Genomic DNA, 27,973 nt, shown 5'->3' on the forward strand with positions numbered 1-27,973 from the left:
AGGAAATGAATTATAAAAGCTCTTGTGTTTAGACAACATTAAACCAAAAATACTCTGGGGCATGTCCTCAGCTTGCGTAAATCGCCAGGCAATATCAAAGTAAAGATCAAATGCCAGGCCTCCCCTCAGACATCCTGGGTGTGTTGACACAGCAGCTACACGCGGTCAGAAACTGTTTTCCCAAACGGCGGCACGGCACAGCGCAGTAACACCACGGTGAGGCTAACGATGTGGTAGGACCATCACAGATTGCGCTAACCAGCATCACCCCCTTGTCTTTTCATGGTTTTTCGCACTTTGATTACCCTGATGTGCTGTTTCGTCATGGTTAAGCCACATAATCTCCTTGTATGGATTTACTGCACCTTGCTAAACGTAGCTGCCGTCCATTATAGGGTGCAGAGATGCTCCACTGACACAAATAATGAATCGTAATATTAACTGTTAAGTCATATTGATTATTATTTCCTACAGGCACTCAGCATACTGTATCTAAAGAATTTTTGTTATGATACACTACATTACTTGTTTGATATTGATGTCATGTCCAGTCATATAGCTGTCACAATATGTGCCCATAAGGAGAACAAGCTCTTTAGTCTTCATATTCTTGAGGACTTTCTTCATCAGCCAATTTCGCCACCGCGACCGTATGAAATGTTGGTGAGGTCTCTACAGAAGTGCAGCGTAAGAGACACATCTACTTTAGTCCTACTTACAATCTCAGAAAATCCTAATACATTTTTCTTCCTTGCCAAACGTGTAGGACAAGTTATCAAAGAACACAAGTGGAAAACCCCACCAAGCTTATAGCTGCTTCTTGCCAGAAAAGGGGCGTGATGAAAATATAAGAAAAATAACCTGATTTAAAAGTACTGGACATTTTTTGCCCCATAGTCCTTTGTCCCAGAATAAAAATCACCTTTAAACTTATTCCAAAGGGTCTCACATAGCTGATTTCACTGCAGCCACACATACATTACAGTATTTACTGTGAATAAAAAGGGTAATGAAAGTACTTATAACATCTGAGAATTATCAAAACAATAGGCGAAAGAGATTAGTATTGAAACACACACCTTTACTCTGAACAGGAACCTACCATAGGCACAAAGTCAGCACAGAGCCAAGATCTCTAGTTCTCCCTTCACAGAGGCAATTTCCAAGAGTCATATTGCAGGACAGGCACGTATTGGAATCTTAACATGAGTTTTAAATGTATCCTTATGTTGGACAACTAGCCAAGGGAGAGGACACAAATGAATCCATAGTGGCGAAAGGATCTCTCTCTCTGTATCTAATAGCTAATAAGGCAGATTCTCCTCTAAAATCTTGTAAATCTGAAACAATTCTATTGGTTTTGACAGAATTACCCCCAATTTGTACCTTTGGCTCATGATGAGGTTTATCAAGGAAGCACACAGACATGCACACATCTTTTCCCATAAAATTAGACAACAAAACTTTGGTTTAGCCCAATAAAGAGGCTTTACGGCCAAGCTCACAAGGCAGTTAGGATTGAGGCTACTGCTCGCGTGAGCCAACAGCAGCTTCTCCATCACGTAACTCAGGAGACAAACTTCTCCAGGAGGCGTGGGGCGCCGGCAGGGCGCTCAGCGAGTGAGGGTAGGCCTGTCTTGGTCGGCGCTGCTGCAGACTCTTTCTCCTTCTTACGCTCTTTATGGTGGCCCTAGTGCTCATCTGCTCCAGGACTGAAGCTCCCTCAAACTGGCCTAGCAATAAATATGCAAAAAAAAAAGAAAAGAGTGAATGGGTTTTTGCAGCCCTTCAAGAAACCTGCCATGAAACTGTTATTTATCACTGATATTTTGGCATTTCCTCAATGTCACTGTCCTCCCACCCCGAGCGGGCAGGAAGCAGCCCGTGCCGCTGAGTTCACATGCCTTAAATCTAACAGAAACGCACCACGTTGCGCTCCCAATGTACCCTTTGCCGTTTACTTTGGCTAACGTCCCCCCTGTGCCAAGCTGGGCTCTGCTGGACGCCCCTCCGGCCCCTCGGCCATGCCGGGGTCAGCCCCCCCCAGCCCGCCCTCCCTTGCCACCGGCACCGTGCCCAGCCCTCACGGCTCCCCGGGCCGGGCCCGGCCGCGGGCACCGGGCCTGGGCAGCTGCCCCCCGGCGGTGCGGGCCGGGGAGGCCCAGGCCGGCCGAGCTACGGCTGGGGGGTGAGCTGGGGGCGGAGGGGTGAAGCTCTGGGGAGCGGCAGCCCCCGGCGGGGCGCGGGAGCGGGGCAGGGTGAGGTGGGTTTAGCGGCAGCCCCCGGGCCCTGCGAAGCGCAGGCCGCCCGCCGTGCCTCGCCCCCCCAGGCCCGGGCCGCGCCCGCCATGACAGCCGGCGCGGGGCCGCTCTGCGCGGCCGGAGCCGTCTCGATGGTGGGGGCGGCGGGCGCGGGACCTCCGGGCCGCCGGGGGGCGCGGCGCGGCGGGGCGGGGCGGGGCCGGGGGGGGGGCGGTGGGGCCGGGCCGGGCCGGGCGGAGCGGGCGCTGCCATGGACGCGGTGTGCCGGGCCGAGCCCCGGCCCCGCCGGCCCGCCGCCGCCTCCCCGCTGCCCTGGGCCCGCTTCTCCGCCTGGCTCGACTGTGTCTGCGTGGTCACCTTCGACCTGGAGCTGGGCCAGGCCATGGAGGTGCGGGCAGGGCCGGGGAGCGGGAGCGGGAGCGGGAGCGGGGGCGGGGGGGGGGGATGTCTGGGCCCGGGCAGGGCCGGGGGCTGTGGACAAGGGGGGACAGGCTGGGTGACGGGGGGACAGGCAGGGTGATGGGGGGAAGGGGGGACAGGCAGGGTGATGGGGGGAAGGGGGGACAGGCAGGGTGATGGGGGGAAGGGGTGACAGGCTGGGTGATGGGGGGACAGGCAGGGTGATGGGGACAAGGGGGGACAGGCATGGTGGTGGGGGGAAGGGGGGACAGGCAGGGTGGTGGGGGGACAGGAAGGGTGATGGGGGGGAGGGGGGACAGGCAGGGTGATGGGGACAAGGGGGACAGGCTGGGTGATGGCGGGACAAGCAGGGTGATGGGGGGACAGGCAGGGTGATGGGGACAAGGGGGGACAGGCTGGGTGATGGGGGGGAAGGGGGGACAGGCAGGGTGATGGGGACAAGGGGGGATGGGGTGGATGTGTGGGGAAGAGGGGACGGGCAGGGTGATGGGGACAAGGAGGGGAAGGAGAGACAGGATGGGGAGAGGGGGGAGAGGGGGTCAGGGTGGGGAAAGGGGGACAGGCAGGGTGCAGGGGGGAAGTGGGGCAGGATGGAGGAAGGGGGTACAGGGGGGTGATGGGGGGAAGGGGGTCAGGATAAAGGAAGGGGGGACGGGCAGAGTGATGGGGACAGTGGGGACAGGCAGGGTGATGGGGGGAAGGGGCACTGTGTGGAGCAGCAAACAGGCAGGGGAGGGTGGGGGCAGAGCAGAGAGGGGGGTGTGAGGGGTGCTGGGGCCAGGGCAGAGCCGGGGTGAATGGAAACCGGGAGCAGCGTGGGATGGAGAGGCGGGAGAGAGAGCAGGCAAAGGGCCCGTTCCTGGAGAAGGGTCCTGTGTGAGGAAAGACAGGGCAGAATTGATGCTGGGGACAGGCGGGGGGGTGCAGTGGGGGGCAGCTGGGCTGTCTCCTGCCATAAGGCTGTGTGTGGGGTGGGGGAAGGTGTGTGTGCAAGGCAGGAGTGGGCAGGGAGGCTCGGGGGACTGGGCAGGACAGCGCCTGGGTGTGCAGGGCCCAGAGGAGCCAGGGCAGCATGGGATGCCCGTGTGTGTGTATAGAATCACAGCGTGGTTTGGGTTGGAAGGGACCTTGAAGACCATCCAGTGCCACCCCCTGCCCTGGGCAGGGACACCCCCCCCAGCCCAGGTCGCTCCCAGCCCCGTCCAACCCGGCCTTGAACACCCCCAGGGATGGGGCAGCCACAGCTTCTCGGGGCACCCTGCGCCAGGGGCTCACCGCCTGCACAGAGAAGAACTTTTTCCTCAGATCTCATCTCAGTGTCCCCTCTGTCAGTGTCAAACCGTTCCCCCTCGTCCCACGGCTCCCCTCCCTGACCCAGAGTCCCTCCCCAGCTCTCCCAGAGCCCCTTTAGGCACTGGAAGGGGCTCGGAGGTCTCCCCGGAGTCTTCTCTTCCCCAGGCTGAACCCCCACCTCTCCCAGCCTGTCCTCCCAGCAGAGGGAACTGGGGGTCAGGGTGAATCTCGCCCGAGGTGAATCTCTCCTGGAAACACAGATCTGATGTATGGGGTCAGCAGGCACTAAGGAGGGGCTGAGGTGGGTGTCACAGGACAGCGACGGGGAAGGAGTCAGGAACCTGGTGGCAAATGGGGGAGCGATGGGGAGATAATGGGGTGCAGCGAGGCAGGGGGCTGAGGCGGCTCTGTCAGCAGTGTCAGAGGCTTCCCGGGAGATCTGACGTGCCTGTGGGGGTCATTGGGGGCCAGAGAGGATGAACTGGGAGTGGAAGGGCTGGAGCAGTTTTTCTGTTCTCTGGAAGATTGCACTGTTTGCTTCTGAAAGAGGATTTGAAGGGAGTTCGATACCTGAGGCTGTAACGTGACTGAAGGCCAGAGCTGGTTGGTGTTCTAAGAAAATGCAACGTAAGGGGATCAGATATGTCTGGATTATGCTGAACCTGAGGCATTATCTCCAATTCCCTGATATTGTGTAATTGTGGGAAATACTCCTCACTCTGCCTTTGTGTAAGGAGGTTCACGCTTTTTCAGAGGATTGAGCCTTTCCAATTTTAAAGTCATGCTGAAGCTTCTGAGGGGAATGGAAAGAGATCAAGTTAGCCTATTGCTGGTCTGTTTTCTTAAATACTTGACTATGTTTCTTTCCGTGAAGCCTGAAAATAAATAAAAAAAATCTGCTGTAGACCCAAGTTTCACATGCTCTATACTCTTTCCTGCAAAACCAGACCTGATATACCCTGGAAAGGATGTGAATACTGGGATAATAATTAGCATTTACAATTTAATGCTTCATAGGTGTGTTTTAATATGTAGCTACAAAGGTGCTTTCTTACCGGTTTTATTACCTGTCTGGCATTATAAGGAAGGGACGTTGTGATTGGGATATGCAGTAATATGGTTTGTTAATCCCTGGAAAGGTATTTTTCTTCTTCCTTTCCTCCCTTGTCCTCCTTTGCCTACAAAAGTGTTGATGGGAAAAATGTTTCTCATGTGGCATAAATGACCAAGAAGACTGGGAACGTCTCAGCATCTGGGCTGAGCGATGGCACAACCCCACCGTCACTTTTCCTTTGGTTGTCCCTTGTGGATTTCTGTCTCTGAGGGAAGGGTTTGGGCAGGGAACAGGGGTCTGCGCTGGGTAAGATGCCCAGAAAGGGAGCCAAGCAGAGGAGAAGCTGTGTGATAAAGATCCCATGTTCCATTCTTGGTGGGGTTGGGAAAATAAAATAGCTCAAGCTGTTACTGTCTTACAGGGTAATTCCAAGTAGAATTATTTCGAATTTCTGAAAAAGTGTAAATGTCACTATTGCCAGTAGGCAAATGGTGTCATTATCTTCCTGCTTATTCCCTATTTCCATCTGTTGCCTTGGTTGTTTTAGATCGGGTCCAGATCCTGCGATTTGTCTCCAAGCAGGCTGATGTCTCCAGCCGAGAAGAGGGAGTTTTATGATTTGGGCTCTCGACTGCAAGTTTCTGGGTTAAAAAAATGCATCTGTGGCACCCAGCCCTGTGGGACTTCAGTCCTGGCTGAGTTTGCACGGGAAGTTTGCCATAGGCATTACCAGATCAGTGTAGCTGACTGAGATTAGATCTTGACAGAGCTCTCTGTGGTTTTGTGGATGTACGTATATCCCTCCAAAGAGTGATTTATGCACAGAGGCTGTTCCCGCACCCAAGGATTACACAGAGTGACAGGCTACAAATTCTTGGGAGTAGCTTGCGCTACCTCCCATGCTCACAGTGAGTCAGAAGGAGGGGAAACCTCCCGTTCTGGAGGTTGCACCATACTTTTGTATCACCTCTGTAAATCAGCGTGTGAAGATGCAGCCATCCCTCGTGCAGCCTTAGGAAGTCCGCTGCAGTTCTGCTTTGGGGGCAGACCTGCGTCAGTCAGCGTTTCTGCGCTGAGACCTTGTCATCCTTTCCTGGAGATTACTTTTTCCTGACTGTAGGATTCTTTCCAGATAAAGCATCTCTTTTCTTCCCTTGCTGCCCAAATCTACATGGAAGCCACGTCGTTGAAGCCTGCTTAGTGTGCCTCGTCTGTCCTCCGATGACAGAGTGGAACGGCAAAGTTACCCCTGGAATGGGGCAGGCTCTGTGGATGCAACGTCGCAGCCAGGAGCCCGTTTAGGGTCTGCTCAGGTTTCTGAATATTGCGTGACTTGTGTTCTGCGCAGTCGTCTCGCAGCATAGACAGACCGTCAGCCTGAAATTCAGCAAGTCCCAACTCTGCTGCGATTTAAATACACAGCAGAAAAGGTGTTACAAAGGAAAACATAGGTTAATGCAGAAATTGGGTATAATTACTGTTTCTGACTCATCCACCAATTTACATTTCTTCAAATAGTCAACCACAGATGGCAAAAATACCCGGGAGAGAGAAGGCAGGTTTCTGAGACGATCCTCTCCGGCTAGCAGCGTGTCCTGCAGGAGCAGCCCTCCCCACCAGCCGTTTGCCGTCCCGCTCCGCAAAGGCCCTGACAGCTCTGCTGCCGCTGCCATAGAAACGCTGAAAATCCGTCCCCGTGGTTCTGAAATATCCCTTCTCACGGCGGCGCTGGCTCCTCCCTCCCCGAGCTTTTCCAAACACAGGCACTTTGTGAAGCTGGGTTACTTCAGAGTCACCAGAAGTCATTTTCTGGGATGTTCTCCGTGTTGCTATGGCAGCAGCGGAGTACTTGGCACCCTTGCGATATCAACAGCAAAGCTTTCGTGCAAGGATCTGTTTTCAACAACATGTGTCACCTCCACATTTGTTAAGGCAGTATTGATGGGGGAGAGAGCCACGTCACAACTTATGACATAATTCAAGCCCTTTTGGGCTGCTTCTGAGGTACCCAGGGACTTTTACAAGTAAAAAGTTCCTTTTTGTATACTGTCTTTTTGCTTTTGAAAAGTTCTAGCGACTGGGATTCTTACTGTTTCAGATTGGGCTTTTAATCTTGTAAATATTTAGTGATTTTCTCCCCACCCCAAACACAGAAGTACACGTCGGGGTGTTAAACTGAAGGGGACGGAAAGATGCAGAAGAGAAGGCCTATTTTTCAAAAACATGATATCTGAATTTTTGGGTCCATCAATGCTTCCGTGCTCAGACAGGAGCATTTGGGCCTGATTTTTTTTTTTTTCTTTTCTTTTTTCTCCAAAATGCTGAGCATACATCTCCAAGTGAAACCTACGCTTAGCATGTCTTAATCCTTGACCCACAGAACAGCCAGGAGGCTGCAGAAAGGCCCCCCAGAAAAGGCAGCAGGAGAATGAGAAGTCTGTCTCAACTCTTGAACTTAAGTTTAGACCATCAGCGAGCAGTGCGGAAAGCACGATGCTGTGGGATTCCTGAGCTTCTGGATGAATCAGCGTCAGATGTCCAGGTCTCTGTTCCTGCTCTGTCCATTATTACATGGGAATGAACAAAATAAATGTTTGTATCATCATTAAATTAGTCATAACCACAAGAATTTATTCAGTCGCCTGATGCAAAGATATAGCAAGAGGAGAAGTGTGTCTTCTGTGGCGCAGTTGTAATGCATCCCTTCGTCTCTGCTCTCTGAAAAGCCTTCGCTCCCTGGTGGTGCCTTCATGTGCTGCCTCATCGCTGGCGCTCACACGCCGTAATTTTCCTCCTGTATTTTTGTAGCTTTCATCCTTCGGAGAAGCTTTAACCGAAGGCTAATCAGCGTAATTTTTAATTGTTAATTTGGCTCACTCTCCAAAGCTGATTAGATGACCTTGCCAAGGAATCCGTGGGGAATCGTTAGCGCGAAGCCAGCGAGCTCGGTGAGCTCCCAGCGCGCTGGCGTGATGCCACCTTCCTATTTATAGACTTGCAAGAAGAGTCGAGCCCTCAAGAAAACTCCCGAGTCGAGCACCGGGTGACTCCCAAGCTGACCTGCAGCAGAGTCGCTGCCCCGGAGCTGCAGAAGCCCGAGGAGCGGATCTCCATTTCTCCGGCCATTCCTAATTTCTTTCTCATCCGCTTATTTAAGGCCGGCTGCAGTTTCTGCATTGCCCGGTCAGTAAGCGCTGTACGGGCTGTGTGGGGTAATTCTGCAGATCTGTAAGTGGTTGGGTTTCTGTCCTCTGCCCGGTGACATGCGAAACTCGTCATTGCTGTAGCTGTGTCATTTCTCAGTGCTCGGTGTGGTGGTTCCCGCGGTGGATCTCGCCGGTGGATCTCGCTCGCAGTTCGGCCCTGGCCCGAGAAGTCTTGTGTTGAGTTCTCTTTTATGGGGTTACAGTTCGTGCAGAAATGGCGTTATCAGCGTTTATGGAGTTCAGTTGCAAAGCTGGAGCCTTTAACTAGATGCTTTAAAATTCTTGACGATCTCTCTTATCTGAAATGCTCGATGATAAATTGGGCGTAGCACAGCTCAGCTGTCACTGGTATGCTGACAAAGCACGAGTCTTCGAGCCTGTGCCAGACCCACCTCTTTCTGTACAAAATAAACCTCGGCTTGTCTTTCTAACAACAGATCAAATCAGGGAGGCTGCACCAGAGCTCCAAATCCTCTCAGACTTCTCCTGCTGCCCATTTTCTGCTTTTTGGTCACTGCGAACAGCATCTCTAGCAGACCAGTCGCTCAGCACTGTCAAATAAACGTTTTTACCCCGGAGGGTGGGATATATACCCAGGTCTGTGTCCAACACCAGACTTCGTGTTTAATGTACACGGGATGTGTTGTTCTCCAATCTCTTCATACAGCTAGAACCTTTGTCCGGACTGTCGTTGTCTCGCTCCTGATGATGGCTCCATCCTTTCCTCTGCCCTTGAGGACGATGATCTTGCCCTGCCTGCGTCTTTGCAGGGTGCTGCTGCAAAGGGGCTTCCCCAGCCACGGCTGTTAACGCTCGCTGTGCCGTCCGCCCGCGACGGCTCTTTCCATGCCTCGTCGCGTGTGCACATGGCTTCATTCTCAAAGCTGTTCTTAGTCTGTCCGTACTGTCTGTCTTCTCATTTCATTGCTGTGAAGCCCGTTTGTACCTCTCAGCAGCTCACGATGCCAGCGTCCTCACTCCTTCCGAATATTTGGTGGGTTTAGTGAATTTTTAGCAAGAAAAAAAATCAAAAAGTGACCCTCCTCCAAACAACAATTAGAAACGCACCACGTCCAAAACTTTTCTACGTAGGACATCATTCTGGGCAATTTGTAAACTTGTATTTAGGGGCAAAATTGAGTATTAACGCTTTCCAGGCTTGGAGCTTGGAGAGTTAGCATATGTTAACATAATTTCAAGCAGCATTGGAATAGTCCTCTCCCGCCTGCTTTAGAGAAGATAGATGTTGGCACATCAGGAACCCGTACAGAGAAGTTGGCAATGGGGTGGTGTGGTGGGGCTGTTTGTTCACCGAGCCATCCACTCAAGTGCAAATCTAAGTAACGTATATGCCCTTTGGTCTGTCTCCAAATCTGCTGGAGTGAATACAGAGCCTGCAACAGGTTCGGTGCAGTGGGCTATTGACAGTCAGATTTGGAATGGGTAAATGTACCTTCTTGTAGGATACGTCCCTCTGGGAACAATAAGGCTCTTATTGTATGAAGCGATGTTTATAGATCTGTGTAGAAGTCGTGGGGGAACGGAGGGATTCGCTTATTGGCTCTTGTCTCTTTTGCAGTTGGTGTATCCTTATGACTTCAGACTAACAGAGAAAGAGGTAATAACTTTTTTTTTTTCTTTTTTTTCCCCCTGGTTTTAAAGGTACTGACCGGCGGTGATGGAGGTTTTCTTACTGTGTGTTTTTGTTTGTTGCAGAAAACTAGTATCTGCTACTTGTCCTTCCCAGACTCCTACTCAGGTAGGTGGCATCTGTCGGCCTTGCCTGCAGCCTGCGGGATGGTTCGTTGCCGTTATGAAAGAAATGGGTTCACGATGGAAAGAGTGAGTCATCGCCTCTGATGCAGCAGAGACTGATGGGCTGTATCTTCCAGAACTGTGACATCAGGGAGCGCCCAGCCCTTAGGTCTGAACAAAGAGGCTTCTTGTCATTTTGACTGCTCCCTGGATATAGAATCTGTGATCTGGTGGGTGACAGGACAATTTCTTTATGGGCTTGCACACTCATGCTTCATCCGTGCCGATGGGATATAAGAAATAGTCGGGAAGGATAGGTTCCCCGAGGTGTGCAGCTGTCGACTGTCAGCATTTCTGTGTTCGTGAGTGAAGTGCTCAGTGAAGAGAAATAGATGGGGAGAGGCTGCTTTCACAGCAGACGTATTCCCAAAGCTCGTATTTAGAAATCAGAAGGGTGGCAGTAAGAAATAAGCACGCGAATTCATCCCAGGACCTGTTTCTGTAACACTGGTTCCTGCCTGTTAGTTTTCTACAGCTTTGCCCGGTTCAGTTTTAGATGTTTTTCAGGATGTACTTTCACTAGTCTCTCAGAGCTGAGCGAACGCTCAGGCTAAGTGTCCCTTTTATTGAAGTGTATTATTTACTAATAGTAATATCTTCATAACATCCACAACAGTCTTTACTCTTCTCGGAGCGTCGCACCTGCAGGCAGTGGGAAGGGAGTGTGTCCTCTCCCCCCCCCCCCCGGCAGCGCCTTAGTCTCTTTGGCCTCGGCTTTTGTTCAGTGAGCTTAGCGGTTTTAACTCTTTCCTCATAACTGACCTCCACGTACGCGCTCAGCCCTACTCCTTCTGCCCATCCAACTGATGAAAACTCCCGGGGGCTTCATGCTTCTTTTTTTTTCTGCCGTACAAAGTGTTCTTGGCAGGGGGCGAGCAGTACAGTGTGACCTGGGAGGTGCTCGGCTGTGGGGCTTCTGTAGGCGATTCACTTGAGCTGTTGTGCAGGGGGTTGTCCTTCAAACCAGCGTTTGTGTGGTCTCGGAGTAGGGCTGTTTGTAGGTTTTTCAGTAGGGTGGATAAGAAGCGGTGGCCGCAGCTGCTCAGGATTGACGGTACTGGCCAACGTCTGTTAGTTCCCAGCGATGGCCTGGCGAGGTTTACCCAAGGGCACCAGTTCTTGTGTTCAGCTCTGAGTTCCTCCTGTCTTGCACTGGGGTTTTGGGCTTGCTTTCCGCTGTTACTCTCCATTTCATTTTCAGTTTTGGAGTCCCTTGTGAATCAGCATTCCTGTTTATGTCAGCATTTCAGATTTAACCAGTTTCCAGCTTTCTCTTTACTGAGACTTCTTCCTGAGCGCTTGTGATCTTCTCTGTCTCAGGAGGCCTGGGGGATACTCAATTTAGCTTCCGCCTTCGTCAGTCTGGGGGACAGAGGACCACCCATTACGAGGATGACGGCGAGTACAATAGAGAAGCACCTCTAACGCTGCAGGTCAGTCGCATTTCAGCGCACTACTTACACCTGCTGAGCAATCAGTAGTGTTATTGGGATAAAAGCCAAATAAACTTTTGGTTTGTTTTCTGTACGTAAAATACTCATTTTCTCTGGCCGTGGGAATAGTCAGAGGAGGAGAAAGCTTTCAGCACAGGGACTTCCATGTTAATACTCGTGGAGGGCTGCGGTGAGAATCCCAGCGACTCTGAGAGATGGAACTGAATCGGACGGACCCCAAATTAGAGCAGGGGTCGTGTCTAGCTACAGCGAAAAGATAAACGGTGGCACACAGGTGACATCCAGCAGAGCGCACGGCTACCCCTGCACGTTTCCATGGGGCAAGACAAGAATATCCTTGTCTGTGGTGAATTAGGTGTTTACGTCTTTTGTTGAGGGATGACAGTGCTTTCATTTGCTGCAGGATCTCTGTATATAAAACCAGCCGGAATAATTGGCATGCCGCAAACCCACGCTTCGGCTTGCTATAGGGGCGCTGGTTTAACCAGCCCCAAGCCCCGATATCGGGAGTGTCTGTTTGCTGTGGTTTTTCCATCAGTGAACTGTCCGTTTCACGCAGAGAAGGGATGTGCTGAGCACTGTTGCTTCTTTTAATTGAGCAGATGGCCACAGATCAACTTGTCCTCTTCTGCTTTCTCCTCTGAGATGACGCTTCCTCTGCATGTGCCTTTTTAACACTTCTGCAATCGTTTTGTGATATGCTTTTGTGATATGCAATCTAGAAATGGATTGCTGGTCGGAGGGGGAGTAGGAGGATTTCTTTTCCTAAATTCTGGTCTAGAGATATTTCAGCTTGCATACATTTTTACTGCTTTGCAGCAGTCGGTAGAAGGATGCTGCCTCACACAGTCGCCTAGCTTTAAAGAAGTAAGGGAAGTAAAACTGCCAAAGTACTGCATTCAGTTGTGGAAAATACTATTTGGGAAGAGAAAGGTGCCTTAAACCATGGGGCCTGTGGGGCTTCAGAAAATGATATTAGGATGGTCTTTGCGTTCGGCACTGTTAACTGTCCTTCCTCCTTGGTGTCTGTGGGAACGCAGAAGGCATAGCTGTTTGAAACGGTCACTGGGCGTTTGTGTTAAATCTGGTAGTTTTCATGGACACTGCGAAGCATCATCATTCAGCTTCGTGCTTCGCCCGGAGCAAAGTTTGACTGGTACTGCCTTCAGTGCCTGACCGAAGAGGAACGCGGTAGGTATGGCGGAGGGCATTTCCTCCTCTCAGATGATGTATTCCTTCCTCAACAATACTTTATCCTCTGGCTGGCAAAGAAAACCGACAGTCAGAGCACCTCAGTGGCAGCGCGGGGTGCCAGGGTGAGCTCAGGGTTTGGCTCAGCTGGTTTTGCGTTAGGGGAAACCTCAATTAACCCTTTAGATGGTGGCCCTGAAGGTGCTGCAGAAAGGGGTGAGTGACAGGTGCTACCGGGAGGCCATAATTTTTTGTGAGTTTAGTTGTTTGTATCTCTTCTCTGGCTTCCCATTTGGTGAACTCTCCCCGACAGCTGAGCGTGGATAACTTCGGTAAATAGGAGTAAATAGGAGTGCTGTGATTGTATCATAGCAGGAGGGAGGGAGGTTGTTTTGTCGGTGCCTGGAGGGAGTTTGGTGATAGCAGTGATGGGTTTCTCAATGGCAGCATTGTTGGTCTCTCTTGCAGCGGGAGTCAGCCCATTACTTTGGTTATGTATACTTCAGGCAAGTCAAGGACAGCTCCGTGAAGAGAGGTTATTTTCAGAAGGTGAGTGCTGAAACCGGATCGCTCGCTACTCTCCACTGGTACGTAGCTGTAAAAAGGCACCTATGCGTAGCTGTAAAATAGCACCGCTTCCTACGTGACACCCACAGTGTTTCTGCAGGAAACGGCAAAGGTCACGGAGAACAGGAATATGTGGAAAGTGTAATTCCAAACAAACCTGGATGCGGTTGCCATGGTGTGTTAATCACATGAGCGGTGACCTGCTGTCTGAATCATGAGATCCTGAAGTACTCGAACATTTGCTTCAGTATGTACTCTAGCGTCACAGACAGCGAGAGGATATACTTCGTTATTGCAGTCTGTGCTAGTTATACCTTAACTCTACTCTTATTATTGCTTTAATCTTTCTTCTTCCTAGTAGCCCTCTGGGAGTGGATTTCCTGCTGGGCTGATTGCTTCTAACTAGCAGCAGTGACACTGCTGGTACCTCACCAACCTTGTCTCTTATCGTGAATTCCTTTGACACAGACACTGGGAAGAATAACATAAACTGCATGTTTATTTCAGCATAAATATGCAAAGTGCTTTGTATTATTCAGACAGATAGTTGTGGTCACTGCCTGAAAGAGGGTGGAATTTCAGACTTCTTCTAGAGAAGCAAAATATTTTACGTTGATCCTAAGATCCATTTTTCTCCATGGGTACTCTTTCAGTAGTGTTTTTTCACATCAAAAGAAAAAATGCCATCCTCTCAAACAAATGAACTTTCAACATCTGCTCTTCAAAGAGCAACGCTTCGTAGTAGGTCAGTCTGGTAACTTGCTGGAAGATGGGGACGCCATTCTGTCCCAGCAGCTACTTGACCTGCTCAGCTTTCTCTCCTCCACTTCCAGGCAGTGAAATGGAGTTTCTGCCAAAAAGACATGTTAATACAGAAATCATAGAATCATAGAATTGTCTGGGTTGGAAGGGACCTTTAAGATCATCAAGTCCAAACATCAACCTAGCACCACCAAAACCACCACTAACCCATGTCCCTCAGCACCACGTCTGCCCGTCTTTTAAATACCTCCAGGGAAAATGAGTTTCTTCATCTCCACTAAAGCAATGGGTTGATTACTCAAAAAGCTGGAGGATTACAGAAACTGGACAACATGGGGACCTGCTGGACAGATGTTTGGACCAGGCTAACGTGCTGGCTCTTTGGTAGACTTACAAAAGCACTGGGCACACTGAATTCCTCAGTGCAGTATATTGTTACGCATGGATGTTTTTTTTTATTTCAAATGGCAAAGTTTTGGGTTGGAAAGGAGGTGTTTAAACGACTATTGCAGGAATTTACACTAGATCCTAATTAATGTGTTCATTAATGATTAGAGGAAGAGAATGTCTTCTTCTCCGAAGACACTCATAACGCTCCTGGAGGTGATCCTGTGCAACCCAGAATTCCTTTATTTTGTCTATCTACCTAATTTCAGTTTCAGTGGTCTGCTCCTTTGCGCTTCTCCATCTGATAAGGTTTATTTTTATTTTTCCTCCAGTTGATCTTCTGCTGGGTCACGATCTCATCCCTTTTAGTCGCGGTGGCTCCCTGGTAGAAGCTGCCAGCTGTGCTTATTCCTTAAACAAAAAACTCTTTGCCTGTGTGGATAGCCAGGGTCTCCCAAATCCTGAGAGTTCAACAACTAAGTAGCTAGCGAGAATTCCACCAGTAAAAGTGCCGCTTTTGAGCTCTTTCATGTTCTTGATGTTGGTTTTTAAGTGTAGCCCTCTAGTAAGCAGTGTAAGTATAGGCAGTGCTAGAAATGATCGCGTCAGGAGGTCTCTGATTCCTGAATGTTCCTTTTTTCAGTCTTTGGTGCTGGTGTCGCGCCTTCCATATGTGAACTTGTTCCAGTCGTTGCTGCAGCTGATTGCTCCGGAGTACTTTGACAAGCTGGAGCCGTGCCTGGAGGCAGGTGAGCAGTCACATCTAGGAGAGGGGGGTTGCATATTGAAATCCTTCGGAGGTTTTGTCAGGAGGTTCCTGAAAGACAGCTGAAATGTTCCAAATTAGTTCTTTCTGGAACAAATTCCAACAGGGAAAAACTTCCATCCAAGCGGTTGGCTTGTCAAAATTATAAACAGCTGTAAAGGATGCATTAATGGGAAATGTCTGACAACCTTAATAGATGATGCTGTCAGTTTTGCATACAACGTATTCCCAGAGAGAGGAAAAAACTGCTAATGCTACATCTCTGTCTAGGTCTTTATTGCACTGTTCGACTTAATCATGATTTATCAACAGCATAGTGCTGCTGGTCCTGCGCTGGAAACGGTGATGCAGACAGAAGTCTGGTGTCTGACCTAAACTTGCACAATTATTTGATATAGTGTTTGTTTGCAACTAGCTGGGGGGACGTGTGAACTAGGAATGAGCGATAATTAAGCTGGCAGAACTCACAGGACCAGCTGAATTAGCTGTATTGTCCTTCATATTAAACTTTTTTCTTAACCTCTGTCCCTGCAGTGTGCAATGAGATTGATCAGTGGCCGCCCCCTGTGCCAGGACAGACTCTGAACCTTCCAGTGATGGGAGTTGTCATCCAGGTACATGTTGCTGATGACCTGTGCTCAGCAGCAGACTGAGGCAAACTGGGAAGTGGAACGTGAACTCCCTTTGCCTCAGGATGTTAAAATTACTCTTTACTCTAGATTCTTTCCCTTTATTCCTAACATCTGTACACTTAGAATTGATAATTGAGGAAGCTTTCTCACGTGAGTGGTTGTTAGGAAAGAAAGCAAAGTGTGCGTGCATGCTGATTCCATCTCCCTGGATGATCCGTCTGTTCCTATTTGTAATCTAGGTGAGAATCCCATCGAGGGTGGATAAACCAGGATCAAGTCCAGTGAAGCAGTTCAACCAAGAGGTGAGATGAAGCGTGGCATGACACAAGCCAGCGATGAGCAGAGTCTGGACTGCTAAGGGAGGAGGGTGGAGGACGACTGGAACTCTTTCAGCCTTATCCTATTTGAAACCACTTTGTCCTGGGATTAATGTGGTTTAGGCTACCCATGTGGTTTCTGCACAGGATTCTGCACAGAATTTGTGTGCTTCAGGTTATGAATGTGCATTGTTCTCACAGTTTTTGTTCACCTTGCCTTTCCTGGGAATTCATGCCTTAGTCTTTTGTGTTGTTTTGCAGCATTTGCTGTCTGAGCATCTTTACTGCTTTGATTCAGCTTTGATTTTGATTCTTGTTCATTTAATCTTTCCTCTTTTTCTCCCCTTCAAATAACGTTGTCATCCCTCACAACTTTTGGTACCCACATTACTAACCCTTATTGTCTCTATCTGTATCTTAAGCTCTGTCTTCCGCCAGAGGAAACTGTAGATAGTAGAGGACAGACATGAGAAGTGTTTCAGATCTTGAAAAGAAGGGATTCTTGGTTATCTTGTAGGAAAGGAAATTCATTTGGACCTTGAATGCTCAATCCAGATCTATTCCTGGCTCATACCTCTAAGTGTTAACCTTGTTCTCTTCTTTTTGTGCTTATTGTAGAGGGAGCTACTTTGTGATTGATGTGGTCAGTTTAGGTGGCATTTCAGTCAGGATGCTTCCAGTTACTAACAGTTTGGGGTTGGTTTGTTTGTTTGTTTTTCCTTCCTCATTTAGAATCTCTTACCAGCCCCACTGGTTCTCCCCAGTATTCACGAACTGGATCTTTTCAGGTGAGAGCCACCATCCTTGCCACCCTCTCCTCTCCACCTGCTTTCCCCTCTCCCTGCTCAGACTATCCTATAAATCATAGGGATAATGAAGACGCAAAACGAGGAACCAAAAATTGTTGCTTTGCAGAGTGTCATTTAGTATACGGGGCTTGCAGAGCTTGTGCAGTGTTTAACCCTGCGCTGCCCTTACCACAACCGCCTGGATCCCGGTTAGAGGAGGGTTTCTTTTCTTGACCTCAGCTGCTGATCAGCCTCAGCTCTGAAGCATGCGCGTTGTGTGTCTGCACCAAGCTCTTTAGCATTACGGGTGCTGTTCTAATAGACACTCATCTGCTGTAATCCACATGCATTTTACTTCGAATCACAGAGGCACAGAATCCCAGGTTGGAAGGGACCTCAAGGATCATCTGGTCCAACCCTTCTTGGCAGAAGAAAGCTTTGCATAGCTGAAAACACATCCTGAGAGCAATACGATCAGCAGGTTGCTTTACATTGCTTAAAGCATTTCCTTTAAACATGTATAAAATGGTTGAGGGGCAGCATGTGTAAAGACACGTGGCGTTCTGTTACGGGATGCCAAAAATCAATCCTAGATTTCAAATTCCCAGATAGACGCATGTCTGGGTGGACTTACATGCAATAACTGTGTCTGGTCTTTTCTGATCTGTGTTTCTAACCTCCTTCTTCCTTTCACCGACAGGTGTTTCCAGCCAGTGCTAATCCACATCCAGATGTTATGGGAGCTGATGTTACTGGGAGAGCCAATTGTTGTAATGGCACCATCCCCTACGGTTTCTTCAGAAATGGTTCTGGCACTTACCAGGTAATGCCTTCAAATTCTGAGATACAAGTAAATATAATAATAAATTCTGGCAGTTTTTCTCTTTCAGGTCCACTCTTCTGCTGATTCAGTTGTTTTAGATTTAGTTTGCCTATGAGAGAGAACATGTGAGACAAATAGCGCAGCAAGAGGGTCGTGCTCATGTTCCACCAATGGTAGAGAAGCGTAAAAGCGACTCTCCCATGTCGGGAGCCCTGATGGTTCATAGCCTTGAGGAAATTTGTCTCCCCGGCTTTGAACTTGCTTTAGCAAAAAAAAAAAAGCCTGGAACTCCTCCAAAGTGTTAGCTCTGGCAGGACAAAACACTGCTCTGGGACATAAACCTGATGTAAATGCACGTCCCTCCTCTGTGAAGTTTATACGGCAACTGTTCTGTCTATTGTTGCAGCTGCCTTGCTCCTCTGAGGTACTGTTGTGACTATCGCCCCTATTTTACTATCCACGACAGTGAATTCAAAGAGTACACCACCCGGACACAAGCTCCGTAAGTAGCCGGCAGATCCTTGCTACCCACTTGCCACTGTCTCTGTGAAGGAAGCCCTGAGCTTGGCCCTGTCCTGTGTTTTTTCCCCTCTTTCTAGGCCAAACATTGTTGTGGGAGTCACAAACCCTTTCTTTATCAAAACTCTCCAGCACTGGCCACACATTCTTCGAGTTGGGGAGCTCAGGATGTCGGGTAAGGGTGGAACCAAAGAACTGGTGTGCTGGTAGACCTTGTTAGAGGCCAGTGGTGAGCTGACAGTTGCGGTGCTAGCCATCGCCTTACGCATCTTCATTCCTGTGAGAATTCCTGAGAAACCAAAGAGAAATCTAGGCTCTGACTCAGTCCATGTGCAGGATGAGTGCGAACAATGGTGAAGATGAATTGTTGAGAGGATAACTTGCTGTGGGTTTTTTTCTGAAGCATTAAGAAAAGAACTCCTTCCTGGGCAGGAAAAAGAAAATTGCACAGAGAACAGAGAGGTGGAGAGAGAGAGAACAGAGAGGTGGAGAGAGAGACTCTGGTCCTTGAAGCCAAGAAAACCCTTAGGTTGAGGAGTGGGGGTTTTTGCAATGCCTCCTTAACATGTTCCCGTTCCCAAATTTTAGCGGGAAAGTTAGCAGACGAGAAGGCTTATGTGAGGGTGGAGTTACGGGAGGACGCGATTTAAGATGTACAAGTGTAGAACTGGATGTTGTGGAGTGCAGAGTCTCTCACGTGCGTGCTGGGGCTGTGAGGGCAGATTCGGAGCCTGAACGAGTCATTTGATGTCTTTCCACAGGAGACCTGCCCAAGCAAGTTAAGGTGAAGAAGCTAGCTAAACTAAAAACTCTAGACACAAAACCAGGTAAGTCCTTTTGTCAGGCATCATTTAATTTTATTTACCCTTCCGCAAGCGTGATTTTGCAGGCTTTGCAGCCACGTGAACATTGCATATGTTATTCTTCATATCTCAACAAACAGACGTGTTGGTGTTGTCGTCTTCTCAGACTTGATGTGCGACACAGTTCTCTGTAGTGGCATCCCCCTTTAATACAGAAAAACTGTACATCTTTGTTCTGAGGTTGAAAAAGCCAATTGAACAAATCATTTTATTGTTGGGAGAACTTCTGATTTTCTTGATTTTATTTCATATATTATATCTGCTTTTTAGATGCAATGGAAGTCAAAGGAACTTGCTTACCTAGATACAGCTGTCCGTCACTTAGCTAACCGTTCAGCTCAGGCCTAGCCATAAGATGACTCCAGTACGTTATCTCACCATAAGCTTAGCGTAAGAAGGTCCTTGAGTTAGTTCAGTGTCATAGAATCCCCGAATCCCAGGTTGGAAGGGACCTCAGGGATCATCCGGTCCAACATTTCTCGGCAAGGCACGGTGTGGACAAGACGGCGCAGCCCCCTGCCCAGCGGGACCTTAAAAGTGTCCAACAATGGGGAATCCACCACTTCCCCGGGGACATTATTCCAACAGTTGGTTGTTCTCAACGTGAAACATTTTCCTCTTGTGTCCCATCAGAATCTCCCCAGGAGTAACCGGTACCCATCACCCCGCGTCTTTTCCACGCGCCTCCTTGTAAAAAGGGAGTCTCCATCTTCTTTGTAGCCGCCCTTTAAATACTGGGACCTGGTGATAAGGTCTCCCCTGAGCCTTCTTTTCCTGAGGCTGAACAAGCTGAACAACCGCCGTTCTCTCAGCCTCCCCTCATGGCAGGCGGCCCCGGCCTTGCAGCATCTCGGTGGCCCTTCTCTGGACCCTCTCCAGCCTGGCCACAGCTTTTGTGTGTAGTGGGGACCAAAACTGAGCACAGTATTCCAGGTGTGGCCAGACCAGCGCCGAGCAGAGCGGGATAACGATTCTTTCTCTCCGCTGGCGATGCCCTCGGTGACGCAGCCCAGCGGCCCCGTTGGCTTTCGCCGCCGCAGCAGCACCCCGCTCGCGCCTATCGAGCGCGTTGTCACCAGGACCCCGGGGCCCTTCCCACCGAGCTGCTCCCCGGCCGGGTAGAGCCCTGGTGGGGCGCTTTAACCCTGCTGTGAGTACTGGCTGCATTAGCAATTTCATAATTTTTGTAGTTTCTTTTTCGTAACTTTTGTAATGATACACACGCAGAGCTGCCAGGGTTTGTGCTAGGAATTTCAGTTCTGTTCTCCCTGCACTATATAATAACATATAATCTAAAGCCTCCTCCGGATACATGGGCAAAGTTTTGGTTTTAGCTTCTGTGTTTTTCTGGTTGTGTTTTGGTTTGGTTTTTTTGTTGTTGTTGTTGTTTTTTTCAATCTAGGAATCTATACTTCTTATAAAACATTTCTGCACAAAGACAAAACCCTGATCAAAAGACTACTGAAGGTAAGCGGTTTCCACTCTGTCCTACATCCTGTATGTCATTATGGGACAAGCGTGCTAACAGCTTGGTTTAAACAGACAAAAGTCTGCAAAAGGAACAGACTTTCTACAGCGTGTAATGATTTAGTCAAGTATACTTGGACATGTTTATCATGCCAGTTTTAAAATTTTTCACTTAATATCATGGATTAAACGCTGGCACTAACGATAACCTAAGTGAGAACAATCCTTATAAAAAAAAAAAAGTCTGAAAAAACCCAGATTCTGTGTAGTGAAATGTGAGTGATATGTTCAGCTAGAGAGTGGGATACGTATTTTGGGCGATGCGGTTTTCCAGACTACTCTGGACTGGTTTCTTATAGCTGTGGCGTTTGCAAATTCTGCGTCTATCTGCATAACAGAGAATAGCACCTTTGTGAAGGCGCTGCTTGTGCTTGCAGGGGATTCAGCGGAAACGCCCGTCTGAAGTCCAAAGTGCCCTTTTGAGGCGTCACCTCCTGGAGCTCACCCAGAGTTTCATTATTCCCCTGGTGAGTTGAGCAGAGACTTGTCAGCGTGGTGTAGAGGTGAGGGGAGGTGAACAGGAGATGCTTGAGTGACACGTTTGTGCTTGCCCTCTTTCATTCACCCGCACCCGAGCATCTGTAATGATTCAGGATGTGGCACTCCGTAGAGATGTTTTACTCCATGGAAAGGAACTAAATATCTCTTGAATGCAAATTTCAGTAATTAGCATAAAAGTCTGCAGGTTGGATATTCAGCACACCGTGTGTAAAGACAGAACGCTGTTTGGTTCCTGCAGTGAATAGGTGTTCCGTGTTATTTGATTCTAATGCCGACTCTTTACTCTTCCCAACAAATAGCCAAAGCAGATATATAGGGAAGGGACGGGAGCCCAAACCGTTCCTCTTCCCCTCTAATGCTGGAGTCAAACCCATCACCACTATGAAACCCTCTCCTCTGTTTTTGGGAAGCTTTTCTGTAGAGCTTATTTTGGTAGAACCTGAGAGGCCTGTCCACATGGTGCTCACCACCCCAAGGCAGATTTTAGCCAACGCTTGCTTTCAAGGCCTTCCCTCTCTAGTCCCGCTAGAAGGTTGCTGGTGATTTTTTTGGTGACCGCACGGTTGGCCGAGTTTGGCTCCTCCACTTTCTTTTCTACATCGTCTTAGGAGATGGCACACAGGAGGACAGTGTCTTCTCAGATCCTAGTCCCTCCTGCCAACTTCTTCCCACCTGACCTTTTCTCACATGGCATGCTTAGGATTCTTGCAGCATAGTTTTGTGACGTAGCCCCTGATGGGAAACAAGCTGGAACACTTAGGCTCACGTAAAATGCAACTTTGAAGAAAAAAAACAGAGTAGGAGAGTGTCGATTGTGCCTGTGATGCACCGGAGAAGACCGTCACACTCGTTGACCGCGCAAGAGGCTCCTCGATTGTTGGAACACCTTTTTTCTTTTCTTTATTTTTTGGGGGGTGTTTCTTCGTAGGAGCATTATATTGCAAGTCTGATGCCGCTGCAGAGGGCCATTACTCCATGGAAGGTATGTTCAATTTTCCAATTGCTTCTGCTTTCCTTTGACTGCGGGGACTGGGAATAGTTATGCCATATGCTGATCATGTACTCTGATACTCTGTGTGAACTTCCCTCGTTGAAGGAAGAGGGTTATTACTCCTTTAAAAAGAAAAAAAGCTGAAACAAACACTGGGACAGATGCTTCCTGTTTTGCAGTAAGCTCAGCTATTGTGAATCTGATTTGAATTTTACTAGCGAGGCTGGTTAAGGTGTTCGTGCGTCTTTCTTCTCATTGAGTCTGCCTTGTGCAGCCTCTTCTGTAGTAAATGTGGACCTCATTTTGCCCCCCCCCCCCCCATTTCTTTTGGGTGCCGTGTAATATGGTCTTTCTGTCGTGCAGAATCCTCCGCAGATTCGTCCTTTCCGTCAGGAAGATTTCATGAAGACCCTCGAGCATGCTGGTCCCCAACTTACCTGTGTACTGAAGGGTGACTGGTTAGGCCTCTACAGGTAGGAGTTTGGTAATTCCTTGCCTTATCCCCTAACGGCTGGTGCCGGTTACCACGAACATCAAATCCTGAATTAGAATTGGGAGCAAAAAGGGAGTTTCAGGACAAAGACCGGTAACCTGAAAAACTCATGACTATGAAGAACAGATTGACTGGTAGCGGTCAGGAAGAGCAAATACGGGGCAGAACCAATCCTGTGTTTTACATAATCTCTTAAATGAGGAGATACAGTCGGGTTTAGAAGCTGTCAACTCGCCATCTTCAGGAACTTAATCTGAGGCCTCACTGCTGGGGGAGAAGGAGACTCGTCTCTGACATCAGCTATGGCATTAATTGTCCTCCAGGGAATCTTTTTTTTTGAATTGTCCGGTCCTGGGCAGAGGGGCTATAAAGACTTGCAGGTCTTCACCCAGGAGCGGTTGTGTGTGTGCGCGGCATTCCGGACGATGGCCATTTCGTGTTTACTGCGTGATGGCAATGCTGTTAGAACATAAGGGATGTGGTTTCTTCGGGGAAGAATTTAAGAGAGCGTGCAGGAGAGTTTGTCCATTGGTTTTGTAAAGGATAACTTGTTATAAATGGGATGGAGAAGACGCATCACAATAAGAGTAGGAAAAATCCAGAAATTGGATACCCAATGGGAAGGAAAATGGGAGTATGGATATGGAAAAGGGGAAAAATTCCAGAAAGTGAGCAGAGACAGTAATCATGGGTTAGTATGTTCTGTTACTGTGATAAAGTTTATACCATTTTGTGCTTTAATATATTTAACAGCAAACCAGCAGTTCCACTCCTTATGGTGTGGGTGTGGTAGACAGATTTAATTTTGGATGTCGAATATTTTGAAAAATAGTAACAAACAAGAAGCTATTTCCATGGATTGGTTGAGGTTTGCAGACAACTGATGCATGTTTCAACCAGGCCAAGTGCAAGGTCCTACATGTGGGTCGGGGCAATCCCAAGCACAACTCCAGGCTGGGCGGGGAATGGCTGGAGAGCAGCCCCGAGGAGAAGGACCTGGGGGTGCTGATTGATGAGAAGCTCAACATGAGCCGGCAGTGTGCGATCGCAGCCCAGAAGGCCAACCGTATCCTGGGCTGCATCAGCAGAAGTGTGGCCAGCAGGGCGAGGGGGGGGATTCTGCCCCTCTACTCCACTCTTGTGAGACCCCACCTGGAGTACTGCCTCCAGCTCTGGAGTTCCCAACAGAAGAAGGACATGGACCTGCTGGAGTGTGTCCAGAGGAGAGCCACGAGGATGATCCGAGGGCTGGAGCCCCTCTCCTATGAGGAGAGGCTGAGAGAGTTGGGACTGTTCAGCCTGGAGAAGAGAAGGCTCCGGGGAGACCTTATTGCGGCCTTCCAGTGCCTAAAGGGGGCCTACAGGAGAGCTGGGGAGGGACTTTTTACTGGGGCATGTAGCGATAGGACGAGGGGGAATGGCTTTAAACTGGAAGAGGGCAGGTTCAGATTGAACATTAGGAAGAAGTTTTTCCCTGTGAGGGTGGTGCGGCACTGGCACAGGTTGCCCAGAGGGGTTGTTGAGGCCCCATCCCTGGAGGTGTTCAAGGCCAGGCTGGACGTGGCCTTGGGCAACCTGGGCTGGTGGGAGGTGTCCCTGCCCATGGCAGGGGGGTTGGAATGAGATGATCTTCAAGGTCCTTTCCAACCTAAACCATTCTGTGATTCTATGTGCAGGAGTTTACATGTTCCAGGGTTCTTAACTGTGTGAGATTTTGTGTATATACTATTTCTTGTGTTCCTAAGTCAAACCATGAAAAAATAAGTCTGTCTATCACAGTGCCATCTCAAGATCTTGTCTGGGTGTAGGACTCCACCGAGCTGGGGAGAGTGCATGAGCAAGAGGCTCAAAAAAGGCTGCAAAAAGAAAGTGCATAAACATCAGCGGAGTTGTGCTGGTGAAGTGCTCTCTGGAGGGAGCCGGAGGAAGTCGCTTGAGGAGATACTAAGTGGGCCACTCGCAGGAGAGGAAAATGCTGAAATACAGCATTTGAGCTATCCCTACTGTTAATGGAGGAGCTGCAGAGGACGTGCTGCTAAAGGGGCTATTGCTCAGCTCTATACAGCATCTTAAACTTTCTCATCTTTTCCTTTCCCTGCTGTCACAGCACTTGTCTTTCAGTGGCTTTTCAGTCCCATTTTGAATTTGATCTAAAATTGTATAATGCTGTGAGATAAAACCAGGTATTGTGCTGCCCCCTGTTCATTTTCCTGTGTAGCTCAGTAAAAACGGAGACTTAATACTGCACTGCACTGGAGAGGTGTAAAGTGCACATCCTTTGACGTAGCCTAGATGATACCTTGTTTATGTAGGAGACGTAAATCACCAATTATATGGGACTTAGGTCCATGCTAGCAAATGGTTGAAAGCTGTAAATATTAGGGAAGGAGAGGAGTTAAGAAAGATACTGCAGAGGAATGTGAGTTGTGAACTTCTTCCCATGTTGAACCCTCCCAGCTATCATAACTCCAACGGAAAAGCGGGCCAAAATAAGGCTACAGAGGGCAAAGAGCGCCGATCCTCGTGCTGGCTGAGGTGTGGTGGTGGCGCGAGGCTGGCGGTGTTGCCCCGCTCTTGGTGACAATCTGCTAAAGCTGCTCAGCTCTGTCACGTTAATGCCCGACAGAAGAGAAACCTCTGGAGTAGACAAGATATGAAAAGACCATATTAGCTCCTAATCTGTTACCATCCCTGATGACACTGTGAATCAGAAAGTCTTTCCCTCTCGGGTCTGTGTCTGCTGCAGTAGGAAGGGGAATCTGTGTGCGACGGAGCCAGTGCATGCCCTCCCGTCCCCTTCTCAGCGTCACCTCTCTCTCTGCAGGCGTTTCTTCAAGTCTCCCAACTTTGATGGCTGGTACCGTCAGAGGCACAAGGAAATGACCCAGAAGCTGGAGGCCCTTCATTTGGAGGCGATCTGCGAAGCGGTATGTTCCAGCTGCAGGTAGTAAAGCCAACGCCAGACAGTACCTTCTCAGGCCCGAAACCTGGGCGGTGAGGGCGCTGCTGCCTTGGACGCAGCTTGTGGCCTCTCGACTCTGCACCGAGGGAAGGAAACTGGAAGAGGGCAGATTTAGAATAGGTATCAGGAAAAAAATTTTCACTCTGAGGGTGGTGAGGCACTGGAACAAATTGCCCCGAGAAGCTGTGGCTGCCCCATCCCTGGAGGTGTTCAGGGCCAGGTTGGACGGGGCTCTGAGCAACATGGTCCAGTTGAAGGAAGTCCTTGCCCAGGGCAGGGGGTGGACACGATGGTCTTTAAGGTCCCTTCCCACCCAAACCGTTCTGTGATTCTGTGATTCTACGGGGGACAGTGCTTCGTGCCCTTGGGAGTTGCAGCTCTGCCTCGTGTCTCAGTGCACAGGAAGAGCAGCACATGTTGGGGACAAGAACAGGAGCAGCTCGGCTCCCCGACTTTGTTATCCAGTGCAGGTCCTGCTCTGCCTGCTTCTATCTACTATTTTTCATCCGTCAGGCCCTTCCCAAGCCGACAGAGTGCCAGGCTGGGAGCGTCATCTGTCGCTGGCTTCCTTAATGCCCAATGCAAATAGGCAGGATCTTTAGTGGTGACCGCTGGGTACAATTCCTTAAACTGAGCAGGCGCTGGGGTAGTCCCAGGAGCTCTGGCGTCCTACCCCGGCGCATCTTCAGCTGCAGCGTGTGTTTCCCCGTTCAGCAGTGCAGGCCCTCGAGCACGGTGTGGGGAATGCCAAAGCCGTCTCCTTTTTTAACAGGGCCGACTGGCAAATAGATTTAAACTCTGAGCACAGGAGCAGATTCGTGGTGCTGACCGGAGGAGGGGAGCCCTGTGCTGCCTGCGTGTTACTGCGGCTTTCCTTGGTCTTCTCTTGCAGTGAAGAGCTGAGTGCGGTCATGGTCAGAAAGCGGCGAGAGCTCTGTCTTGCTCATTTAGGCTGAAGTGCTGCGAGCAGAGTTGTGAAAGAGGATGAGAAACCTCCTCCTTGCTTTTATGTCAGGCTTTGCTCAGGGTTATCTCTTTGAGAAAAGCTTCTGTAAAGGAGAAATGTCCCTGAGGAAAGCTGTTCTCTCTCTTTAGAACATCGTGGCCTGGATGAAGGACAAGTCTGAGGTGGAGATTGTAGACCTGGTGCTAAAACTTCGTGAGAAGCTGGTAAGTTTTCCTCCCTTCTTCCTGCACTCATTTCTTTCTGTCTGCGTATCTGCGGCAGGGAGAGACCAGGGACACGGCTCACGCGTGTTGCTTGGAAAACTTTGTGCTCGGTCCCTGATTTGGAGGAGTGGCAAATGGGACAGTCATGACACTTGAGTGTTTGTGTAGAAAAGGATTCAAAGTTCTGACTCTTTCCATCTCCCTGAGGCTCAGGTGACAGGTTCCTGTCTGTTGTCTCGTACCCCAAACTAATGAGACAACCTGAAGTTTGCTCCAAGCAGGATATGGAAGCTGTGACAGAATTCCTCTGTTTCTCTCCTCTCCCTCGCTGTAGGTACGCGCCAGGTGCCAGCACCTCCCTGTGAAGGAGGAAACGCTGCAGCGCGTGGGTCTGTATATTGAGACCATCATTGGCTCCTTGCCGGAGGATCTCCAGACTGTGCTGCACCACCACTGAGCACGGGGAAGGGACTCTGTTGGAGAAGGAAGGGCCCTCCCACCCCGCTCCGAGCTGCGGGCAGCTGCCGTTGCCTTTGGAAAGGAAAGTTCTTCCCTGGTCCAGCCGGCGTGACCCGATCCGGACCACGCTCACAACTGTGTATGATTTTGAGCACGTGGGTCCAAACTGTAGCAGAAATGGGGAACTGTGTGCACCATTCCCCGTCTAGTCCTGCTTTGGGGAGCTGGATTAGGGGACTGGAAATGAGAAACTGTTCCCCGTGTGGCTGTTAGTAGGTCCGAGGTGACAGCCAGGCTTCCAGCAGCATGCGATAGGCTGTGCAAAACACGTGTTGCCCATATATACACCTCCATCCTTGTCTAGTGCTCGGGCTCCCGACGTTTCAGTGCCGTCATCCTGCCTGGAAGAAGCAGGACCAGCCCCGCAGCGGGGAGTTGTTTTCAGGATGATAATGAGAGAGATGCTAGTCCCCCACATACAGATGATGTGGAAAAATTCTCACTGCCCATTCAGCAGCCTGACTCATGCCGGCAAGAGCTTCAGCTGTGACGGGAGTGGGAGGATGGATTGCTGGATGTGGAACGCGGTTGTTTTTTCTCCGAGGCAGAGACAGAAGAAGAAGAAGGGGCTGGTGCCTCTGCGAGGACCAGAGCTCTCCAGGCATCGTGCGGGGTGCTGACAATAGCTACCGGAGCTCCACAGAGAGGAGCTGGCCTCCAAATATAATTTATTCTGCTTGAAGAATCAAGTT

The 27,973-nt window shown here is 49.5% G+C and overlaps 1 protein-coding gene across 1 annotated transcript; it reads left to right on the top strand.

The window, feature by feature from the left end:
* Positions 1-2,511: 2,511 nt before the first annotated feature.
* Positions 2,512-27,973, top strand: DENND6B (DENN domain containing 6B; the record flags this gene model as incomplete). The annotated part of the gene is made up of 20 exons (XM_082490533.1): positions 2,512-2,649; positions 9,814-9,852; positions 9,951-9,993; positions 11,370-11,482; positions 13,163-13,243; positions 15,054-15,159; positions 15,711-15,790; positions 16,048-16,110; positions 16,858-16,913; positions 17,614-17,736; positions 18,143-18,238; positions 18,336-18,430; positions 19,017-19,082; positions 20,521-20,585; positions 21,023-21,112; positions 22,075-22,128; positions 22,501-22,610; positions 25,455-25,557; positions 26,688-26,762; positions 27,097-27,973. The coding sequence occupies 20 exons, from the start codon at positions 2,512-2,514 to the stop codon at positions 27,217-27,219; spliced, it is 1,719 nt and encodes a 572-aa protein (XP_082346659.1). The 3' UTR covers positions 27,220-27,973.

This window comes from Vanellus vanellus (assembly GCF_965231255.1).
Source record: "Vanellus vanellus genome assembly, chromosome: 1".
Taxonomy (NCBI): domain Eukaryota; kingdom Metazoa; phylum Chordata; class Aves; order Charadriiformes; family Charadriidae; genus Vanellus; species Vanellus vanellus.